At 32.5% G+C, this 11228-nt stretch overlaps 1 protein-coding gene across 1 annotated transcript; it reads left to right on the forward strand.

The window, feature by feature from the left end:
- The first annotated feature begins 254 nt into the window (after positions 1 to 254).
- On the forward strand, positions 255 to 4027 carry LOC111409874 (probable 2-oxoglutarate-dependent dioxygenase AOP1). Its single transcript, XM_023039963.1, has 3 exons — positions 255 to 727; positions 1919 to 2243; positions 3593 to 4027. The coding sequence occupies exons 1-3, from the start codon at positions 354 to 356 to the stop codon at positions 3839 to 3841; spliced, it is 948 nt and encodes a 315-aa protein (XP_022895731.1). The 5' UTR covers positions 255 to 353; the 3' UTR covers positions 3842 to 4027.
- Positions 4028 to 11228: the final 7201 nt, after the last annotated feature.

The raw sequence follows: 11228 nt of genomic DNA on the forward strand, positions 1-11228 counted from the left end.
ACACTTCACATTATCTTTTATCAAAATCTATTAAAAATTTGGTTTTAATCTCTATCAAATAGGGGCATAATGTGTACTCGAAAATATATATATTTTTAATTTATTTCAAAAAAATTCTATATATTTCCAATAATCTCGTTTTAAATATTAATTTGTTACAGAAATATTATTTATTTATATGTTATGTTGAACAAATAAAATATAGTTATATTTTTAGCATTATGCACAAAAGAGCCCTAGTGTGCCGTTCAAAATTTCAAATTATAAAATAATAACAGTAACACAAACACCATTCCCAATTTCTAAAGCATTCCAATTAAGCATATCAAGAACTCATTGAAATCTAAAGCTGTATGGCATCTCAAACACTTTTTGATCTTCCGATTATCCATTTTTCAAAGGAAACTTTGAAGCCCAACACAAGTTCTTGGGTTGCAGCATGCAAAGATGTTCGCCATGCACTTGAAGAGTATGGATTTTTCGTGGCAAAGTATGATAAATTTTCCTCAGAACTTGACATAAATGTTTTTGATGGTGTACAAGAATTATTCGATCTTCCCTTTGAGACCAAAACTCGAAACACTTCGGATTTGACATTCTATGGTTATGTTGGACAACTGCCTCATGCTCCCCTCCACGAAAGCATGGGAATTCCTGATGCTACGACCATCGAAGGAGTTCGACGTTTTGCGGATCTCATGTGGCCTTCTGGAAATCAGCAATTCTGGTACCTGATGTCAAACTATCTCATCTAAAAGTTTAAATTATGAAAGATGGATTACAAATTTATTAATTTAAATTATGTTTTTAACATTCTCCCTTACAAGTTCATCTTTTTTGTAATTAAAAACCTTGAGCATGCTCGATCTTTAGCATATTGTTGCAGCACTGGTAGATGTACACTTAAATTTTAAGAAAAGAATGGCTACAACTTAGAAATAGGTTTGACAATTTGGCCGATGAGCGAAATCTTTTTTAGGGCAATTTAAAAAAAAAAAAAAAATTCAATATTTGAGGCCAAATTTACGATAGAAACGAGAATAATTGCCAGAACTTTACCCTGTAAAGTAGGGTGAACAAAACGATAAGATGAAACCAAATCAAATCAGAACCAAACCAAATCGAGCGATTTAGTTTGATTTTACCAAAAAGTTAAATGGTTTTAGTTCTTAGAATCGAGAAATGAATCGAACTAAATTTATTATTTTTTATATTATTTTCTTTGTTACAAATCATTAAATCCAACAAAAAATCCAATTTCTAGTTTGGATTTTTGTGAATGAATTTTACTACCAACATTTTATTTGGTGATTGATAATTTGAACTTGAGTGTTTGATATTATTATTATTATTATTATTATTATTATTATTATTATTATTATTATTATTATTATTATTATTATTATTATTATTATTATTATTATTATTATTATTATTATTATTATTATTATTATTATTATACTACTAACTTATGAATATAATAATAAATTTTAATTTGCATTATCAATTTAAAATTTAAGTAATTGAACAATAACCAAACCATACTAAATTTGAACTAAATGGGTCGGTTCGGTTTGGTTCCATATCTTTAGAAAAACATTGATTTTATTTCTTACAAAAAATAAAAAATAAAAAATCATTGGTTCATGGTTCGTACTATTCGATCCAATTCGTTTCTTTCGGAATCAGAATCAAATAGAACCATGTTCACCAATACTCTGTAGCTCAATTTTGGCTCAAAAGGATTCACTTTAGGAGTGACATTTGTAAACCCTAATTTCTCATGTCCGTGAAGGATTGGTTAAATGTACCAATATATTTCATTAGAAAAAAATACTGGTTGAATTTAGTTCTACTTGTTCTAAATTATTCACAATAAAACACCAATTTTATTATATTTATTTTACTTCTGTTGTAGCGAAACGATACTATCTTATGCAAGACTGATATCAGAACTGGAGCAAACGGTGGACAAAATGGTGTTTGAAAGCTATGGTGCACAAAAACACTATGAATCCCATGTTGAATCAACAACATATCTTCTAAGACCCATAAAATATTCAGCACCAGACAAGAACATAAGCAACAATATTGGTACAAACATTCACACAGACAAGAGTTTCCTGAGCATACTTCATCAAAATGAAGTTAATGGATTGGAAGTGCAGCTCAAAAATGAAGATTGGAGTACTGTGGATGTACCACCTGCATCTTTTGTTGTCATGTCAGGGGATGCTTATCAAGTAACTTCCTTTGGTTTTCTTTTCCTAATACTTACTCTATATTTTCTTGATTTAGAGACAGCATATTTGGTTGTGCTCATAAAATAAGTAACTTATTTTGAAGAACGTGACTTTCAAGAGTTTTGCTTTCTTTATCGAAAAAACTCAAATTTTTTTTTTTAAAAAGTAATTTTTAAAGACGGCCAAGCAGGATGCTAAGTAATAAGGAATATTACAGTTTTGGTTTTAAACTATGCAACAATTACTTTATATTTAACTCTTAAATGGCCAGTTTTACAACATTTTGAAAGTAAAACGGGTCAACATTCATCTATATTTAAGAGATGAGTAATGCTATTTAGTTCCAGTGGATTATAACCCTAGTTTAGGTGACACTAATGTGATATTAATTGATAAGTAAAATTAAATAATTCATTTAATTTCATCTTTCATTTAACCTTTATCTAGTACCACTTAGATTTGAATTGCAACTTTAGTGGGGCTACATAGCATTACTTTTAAAAGATACACATTTGACCTTTCAATCTTTTAATTAAGATAGAAATTTTATTCCCTTTTCCTAGTTTAACTTCAAAGATTTTATACAATTGTTGAAAATAAAATATTAATAAATATATTTTGTGACCCAAATTCGGTTTAGGTTTTTTGCATGATCTGGAGTCCTAGTTGAATGGTTTTAAAGAGATAAAAATTATGAATCAAGAAGAAAAGTCGTTAGATTTTTGCTAGCCTATCGCTAGCTGGTCGCTCGAGCAGTAGGTGAGCTTTTGGAGTAGAGATTCGTCGCCGATTATCATCGAGCTCTCGCTCAAGCAATGATGATGCTATCTGGGTTTTTGTTTTATGTCGGGTTCACGCGTATTTTAACCTAGTTTCCATTCATTTAAGTTATTTTTGGGGTTTGAGATGTCCCTTGGAAATAGTAGACTTTTCTTCCAGTTTATGTATTGCTGATATTGCATTTTTCTCTCTATTAGTTGTCAATAAAATTAATTGGTTTCTCCACCTGTCTCTCTTCTTACTTTAATATTATTTTTGTTTGTGTGATCAATACTTCATATTGTGTCATACATGCCTCTCTGTTTTCCAACAAATTTTTTTCATCTTGCTTAAATATATCAGTCACATAGTATTAGAACACGTAGGTACTTTATTAAGTCTCATTTTCATCCACATGTAAAAATCTTTTGTAGTGGATTTTGATGAAAACGAACTTGAATGCGAATGCATTTTGAAGATAAATAAATCTAAATAAATTGACCAGTCTCTAATAGTTTTCTTTTTCCTCAAAGGACTCAAAAAAAGTATAGACTTCTTTGTATTTTATTTATTTATTTAATTTGTCTTAGGCATGGAGCAATGGGAGAATACATGCAGCCAAGCATCGAGTTGTTATGAAAGGGGACAGGGAAAGATATTGTCTTGCATTATTTTCATTCAATCACGGAACTACTAATATTCCTGAAGAGCTTGTGGATTCGGATCATCCATTGCAATTCAGTCCATTTGATAATTTTGGGTTGGCCCGGTTCTACCTCAGTGGTGCAACGCAGATGACTGAGAGCAGTGCAAAAGCCTATTGTGGTGTCACTTCTTAAATTTTCACAAAGATGTAGAATAGCATTAAATACGGTCCTTATGCAGTACTAAATACGGTTCTTGTGTGCGCACGTGTGAATGTAGTTTTGCGTCTTGTTTTGGTTTTCGATGTAAAACTGAAATTGTACTGAAGATTGTTACCTTGTTTTTAAGTCAATTTGTGAATGGATTTAAGACGTTTTGAAGAGTGCGTTTTACTCACGAGTTCTATACTTTTTTAACTTGATTATTGGCTAGATCTTATGAGTATTGAACGTTTTTAATATGTGTATTAGTGCTGTTTTAAAAGTTTGGTGAGGTGGGATGTAATGCAATAAGTGAAGAGAACAAGGCTATTGGCATAAACCACTAGTTTCATTTATACAAAAGCTTAAATGAGCAATTGAATTTCGAGATTAGTGTACATAAACGAGCTATTAATATCTTACACGAGAATGTTTGGGGATAAATCCTAGATCGACTATTAGTAAAATAAATAATCAATGTTTAAAATCTCAAACTACTCATTTTATCAAAGTTAACATTAATTTAAAATGAAAGTCTAAGTCTAAATAGACACCACATAATTGGACAAGAGTGTAACATGAAATCATATTCACGACTGATTGAGAAATTATAACCGAGTATCAATAAGTATGGAAGCAATTATATGTGGGGATTTAAATTTATTGAAAATTTAGAAAGTACGTGTTAAACCTTACATTTTGGCAACCTCAGATCCTAAGGATTAAAATCAGATTTTTAGTAAATTTTGATAAAAGTTGATAAAATTTGTGGTTCAAAAGTTGTGGGTCATATAAAATATGTGGTTATAAATAATTGTTAAGTTTGACTTAGATTAAGATTTAGATTTTAATTCTACCGTAAAGTGGCTTAGATCTCCCATTGATGATTTTCTTTAATTAAAAAAGAAAATACTATTTTCCATTAAATATTACCCTAATGTCTAATTAAAACATAAATAAATAAATAAAAACAAGATACATCCAATCTCAGTAGTTTTTGCTTTTTTCTTTTATTGAAGATGCTAATAAAATGATTATTTTATCACAAATTTGAGAGTTTAATTAAAGGCAAGGGTAAAATTGTTAATTAGGAACTCTAGTGCTACAAAAAGAAAAGGTTAGGGATAAAAATTATCAAACTATAAGGTTCGATTAGGTTTGGGACCGTAACTGTTCATAATAATATGATGTCAATGGATTGTGTATAGCCTATTTGGGATAAGTTTTGTTTTCACTTTTGTAAGAGAGCTTATTAAATAAGTCACATTTAATTTATTTCTTATAGACTCTTGAATTTAGATAATATACTTTGGAAAATTATTCAAATATATACAACTGTAGTTTCTTAATTTAAAAAACACTTTTGACTTTTCATAAGTCATGCCAAACAAACCAGTAAGTGTAGTTCGAGGTTTCTTTCTGCTTTGTTTTGTTTGGTAATTAAACATGATGCCATGTCATTGACGAATATATATGTCGAGGTCTCCTTTTATTTGTTTTCATTAGTATACACAACATACTTTATTAGATATATATCAGTGTTTGGGAGAGGTTATTTGAAGTGAAAAACGATTTTTCTAAAGAATGTGTTAAAAAGTAGAAAATAAGCATGAACTCACGTGTAAAATTATTTTATTGAAAGAATATGTGATTAAGATTGAATTTGAGGCATAATAATTTTCAAATAAATTGTGTCAAGACAAACCCTTAATAGTTTTCCAGAATGAATTACAGGTACTTGAAGTCTCTTTTCCACTACTTATTTTTGTTTAGTGAACAACTTGGTCGGAAAATTTTCACAGCATCAGCATGGCACGCGTGAACTCTCAATAAATTATTACTAATTATTTGGGGATGAGGTTGGTATGTATAAATTACTCAGATAAACAAGGAGAAAGGATAGTGCCGGCCTTGACGCAAGGCCAACTAGGCAAAGAGCCTCATAATAAAAGCCCACTCCACAGTCAGTTCACAACCAGTCCAAAACTTAAGAAAAACTATCGATTTTAGCTAGGGATGGAAGAAGAGGCATGACCTGATGAAGAGCCAAAAGAAGAAGATGATCACAGAGCAACATCACATGCATTACGATGCACACAACAATAATTACAGTAACCGAAAAAGTAATTTTAGTAAGTGAAAATTACAGGGATCAAGAGATTTGGAGATCTCAATTCATAAATCATAGGTCATATTTCTTTTGTTCAAAAATCGGAGTTTCTTTAATTAATTAATACATATAAAATAAATATTTTTTCTAAATATAACAATTCAAAAATTAATTAATCTACCATACAAATCCTAATTATTTCTCTCCATTCTCTCTCTTTGTCTACTTCCTACCTCTGTTCTCTCTTTTCTCACCTTCTTTAACCTCTTGCCAGCAATGAGGGTTGCACACGGCGATTGGTGCAACTAAAGATGTAGATCAAACCAAATAGCGGTGTGGTATAGATCGTTTATGGATCAGGTGACGCCGCTGCGCGCGGCACTGCAAGCAGTGAGGCGATTTTCCCATGGGCACTACAGATCGGGAGTCTTTTCCTCCATTTTTTTCTCTAGTCACAGATGGTTGTTGTGTGCAGTGGTGCAGTGCTGTTTGCGGTGGTTGGGTTGGGTGTGTTGGCGATGTGCAGTTTTGGTGTGCAATGAATGGTTAGGTGTTATGCTATATGTGATGGGTGGTTGAGAGCAGTACTGTTGACAAGTGGTTGTGTGCGGTAATGGTGCGATGTTGTGTGCTGTGGTGTTGGCGGTGTGATGGTGGCTTTGGTAGGTGTGCAGGGTATGGTGTTGTTGACAAGTGGTTGGGCATGGTACTGTGTGCGGTGGGTGGTTGGGTTCGCTGCTGTTGGCCAGTGACTATGTGCGGTGATGGTGCAATGGTGCTGGCGACATGATGGTTGCTTTGGTTGGTATGCAATGTGCAGTGGTGTTGATAGGTTGTCGTGAGGTGGTGGGGTAGCTCTAGCGGTGGTGTTTGACGGTGGTGCTGTGTGGCATGGTGGTGAGGTGATGGTCACAAATTATTTTGTTGATTGTGATCAATAAAAATAATATGTTAATAAATATTTGAAATTGTGACCAATAAATTGAATATTCTATGACCAATAAATAATATGTGAATGATAACTTATGATCAATAAAAAATGTGTCACTTAAAATTTTGAGTCATGGCTTATAAAATTTGTCACTTGTGACTAATAAATAAATTATGACACATAAATTTTTTGATTTGTGATCGTGAAACAATTTATGACCTATAAAATTTTTGATTTGTAACCAAGAAATAATTTGTGACCAATTAATTATCTAATTCGATAATTTGTAACCAAATATTATAAAATTGTGACATTAATATATTTAATTAATAAAATATATTTTTAATTAAATATTTCATAAATAAAATTTAACTAAAATCTAATGTTTGAAGTTTCAAACTTTTATTCTTAATTTTGAAAAGGAATATACCTAATATCTTATTTATGAAAATTTACTCAGGGTATGCCTTGACCTAAGGCCAACTACGCAAAGGCCTAGGGCCTCAAATTTTTGGGGGCCTCGCAATAAAAATCTAATCCATAGTCAATTCACAACCTATCCAAGATTTAAGAAAAAACTATCGATTTTAGCTAGGGATAGAAGAAGAGATGTGAAACTGTTGACGAGCTAAAAGAAGAAGATGATCTCAAAAACATCACATGCATTTACGATGCACACAACAATAATTACAATAATCGGAAAGGTAATTTTAGTAATCAGGAGCTTATGAGTAACGGGGCGACCAGTGGGTTTCGGATAAAAATTCCTCGAAGGCAAGTGTAGGGCATAGTTTACTGAAGGTTTATGGTAAATTTAATGAGATGGATGGTCAAAACCCTAATAGTGCTCGCCCTAAAATCAATTCTAACCGGTTTCTGGTAAATTTTTGAGAGACGGGTTTATAGGTAGAGATGAAATTGGGAAAGGAATAGGTGATATTTCCAAGAGAAGAACGGGAATAATGGGATGTATGAGGTAGTAGCTGCAATAGTGATATTGAGAGAGAGGTTTGTGATAATGGAAGAGATGATCGATATTGCATGGGAGATAGAGCAAATGCGAATTTAGATGGAGCTAAAGAGGACTAAGACAATACTTGAGTCGTATTAGAGGATTTTGGAGGCCTTTGCTAATGTAAGTTCAATTAGGAAAACTAAGATGACAAAGTAAATGTCAATGCCTCATTGCTAAATTTGAAGTTGGAATGAGGGTTGCCTTGCCTTCAAGTAAGGATCTTGAGATTGTTAAGGTTAGTTGAGTAGTGTGCTATAGGAAATTGATTATTTTCCTTCAATTGAGCTACATTAAATCTCTTTACTAGAATTGTATAGAAATTGTGCTAAAGGCATACCTTAAATATAGTTATAATAAGGCTTCATGTTCCGATTTTGTAAATAACTGAGCCAAATAGGAAAATTGATATATGAATCAATATCATTGCAGTAGAAACCAATATATAAGTATTGCCAAGTTTATAAAAAGATTATGCTTAAAGGCCTTAAGATAATAAGTCGCCTAGGGCCTCAATGTTTTTAGGACTGACCTTGGGATGATTGGTGGGTTTCAGATAAAAAATTCTTGGAAGGCAAGTGTAGGGCATAGTTTACTGAAGGTTTATGTTAAATTTAATGAGATGGGTGGTCAAAACCCTAATAGTGCTCGCCCTAAAATCAATTTTACCACTGATGGATATGGGTTTTTAGTAAATTTTCAAGAGATGTGTTTATGGGTAAGGATGCAATTGGGAAAGTAACATGTGATATTGCCAAGAAAAAGAATGGAGATAATGGGATGGATGAGTTAGTGACTGCAATAGAGACATTGGGAGAAAAGTTTCCGATAATGAAAAAGATGATCGATATGGCATAGGTGGTGGAGTGTTCGACTGATGGAGCTAAAGAGGACTAAGATCATACTTGAGTCGCATAAGTGGATTGTAGTGGCCTTTGCTAATGTAATTTCAGATAGGAAAACTAGGAAGACAAAGCAAATGTCAATGCCTCATTACTAAATTTGAAGTTGGAAAGAGAGTTGCCTTGCTTTAAGAAAGGATCTTGAGATTGTTAGGGTTAGTTGAGTAATGTACTGTGGAAAATTTATGATTTTTTTTCAAGTAAGCTAAATTAATTTTCTTTACTAAATTGTGTCGAAAACTGTGCTAAAGATATGCTTTAATACAGTTATAATAAGGCTTCCTGATTTGGTCTTGTAAATAGCCGAGCCAAGTAGGAAAATTCATATAGAAATCAATATCATTGCAGTAGAAACCAATATATAAGTATTGCTAAGTTTGTAAAATGATTATGCTTAAGGGCCTTATGATAATTAGTTATCTAGGGCCTCAAAGTTTTTAGGACTGACCTTGGGACGACTAGTAGGTTTTGGATAAAGTTCTTGGAAGGCAATTATAGGGCATAGTTTACCGAAGATTTATGTTAAATTTAATGAGATGGGTGGTCAAAACCCTGATAGCGCTTGTCATAAAATCAATTCTACCACTAGTGGATATGGGCTTCTAGTAAATGTTCGAGAGATGGGTTTATGGGTAGGGATAAAATTGGGAAAAGTATAGGTGATATTGCAAGAAAAAAAAAAGAGAGAAAAAAGAAAGGGGATAGTAGGATGGATGAGTTAGTGGCTACAATAGCTAGAGAGGACTAAGATGATACTTGAGTCTCATTAGAGGATTGTTGAGGTCTCTGCTAATGTAATTGCAGATAGGAAAACTAAGAATTCAAAGCAAATGTCAATTCCTCTTTGCAAAATTTGAAGTTCGAATGAGTGTTGCCTTGCCTTCAAGTAAGGATCTTGAGATTGTTAATGTTAATTGAGAATTGTGCTGTGGGAAATTGATTATTTCCTTTCAAGTAAGCTACGTTAAATCTCTTCAATAGAATTGAGTAGAAACTATGCTAAAAACATACTTTAAATATAGTTATAATAAGACTTCCTGTTTAGGTCTTGTAAATAGCTGAGCCAAGTGGGAAAATTGATATAGAAATCAATATCATTGCAGTAGAAACCATTATATAAGTAATGCTTAGTTTGTAAAAAGATTATGCTTAAGGGCTTTATGATAACAAGTCGCTTAGGGCCTCAAAGTTTTTAGGACTGGCCCTGGGATGACTAGTGGGTTTTGAATAAAAATTCCTGGAAGGCAAGTGTAGGGCTTAGTTTACCGAAGGTTTATGATAAAATTAATGAGATGGGTGGTTAAAACCCTAATAGTGCTCGTCCTAAAATCAATTCTACCACTAGTGGATATGGGTTTCTAGTAAACTTCCAAGAGATGGGGTTTAGGGGTAGGGATGAAATTGGGAAAGGGATCGGTGATACTGCTAAGAAAAAGAAAGGGGATAATGGGATGGATGAGGTAGTGGCTGGAATAGAGACATTGGGAAAGAGGTTTGTAATAATGGAAAAGATGATCAATATGTTACAGGTGGTGGAGCAAATGCGAAGGTAGATAGAGCTACAGAGGACTAAGATAATACTTGCATTGCATTAGAGGATTGCGGATGCCTTTGCTAATGTTATTTCAATTAGGAAAACTAAGAAGATAAAGCAAATATCAATGCCCCATTGCTAAATTTGAAGTCGGAATGAGTGTTGCCTTGCCTTCAAGTAAGAAACTTGAGATTGTTAAGGTTAGTTGAGCAGTGTGCCGTGGGAAATTGATTATTTTCTTCAATTAAGCTACAATAAGTCTCTTTACTAGCATTGTGTAGAAACTGTGCTAAAGACATACCTTAAGTATAGTTATAATAAGGCTTCCTGTTTGGGTCTTGTAAATAGCTGAGCTAAGTGAGAAATTTGATATAGAAATCAATATCATTATAGTAGAAACCAATATATAAGTATTGCTAAGTTTGTAAAGAGATTATGTTTAAGAGCCTCATGATAATAGGTCGTCTAAGGCCTCAAAATTTTCAACATCGACCCTGGTAAAGTAGTTGTCACATTTGCCATGGCCACCATGTCTAGTTATTGTTTCTTGCGACATCATTGTTGAGAATTGGAAATCTTAATTCTATACCATCAAAAGCAATAAAATCACAAAAAAGATTATAAGACTACGTCCTCTTTTTTCATAGCAATACTTCATAATGATAAAAGGAAGTTCAAAAGAAGGAAAAAAAAAAAACATGCTTACACTCTATTTTCTATAACGCCCCTCTCTCTTTATCTCTGATGATTATATAATAATCCTAATTATTTGTGTAATTGATTTCGCGCTACGACAATAATTATGCTTCATAACATATTACTCTTGATTTTTTTTTTTTTTTTTTTTTTTTGTAACTACTAAATAGTAGTTTTGCCATTGATTTCTCGTTTC

The sequence above is a fragment of the Olea europaea genome, chromosome 15, assembly GCF_002742605.1.
Source record: "Olea europaea var. sylvestris chromosome 15, O_europaea_v1, whole genome shotgun sequence".
Lineage (NCBI taxonomy): Eukaryota > Viridiplantae > Streptophyta > Magnoliopsida > Lamiales > Oleaceae > Olea > Olea europaea.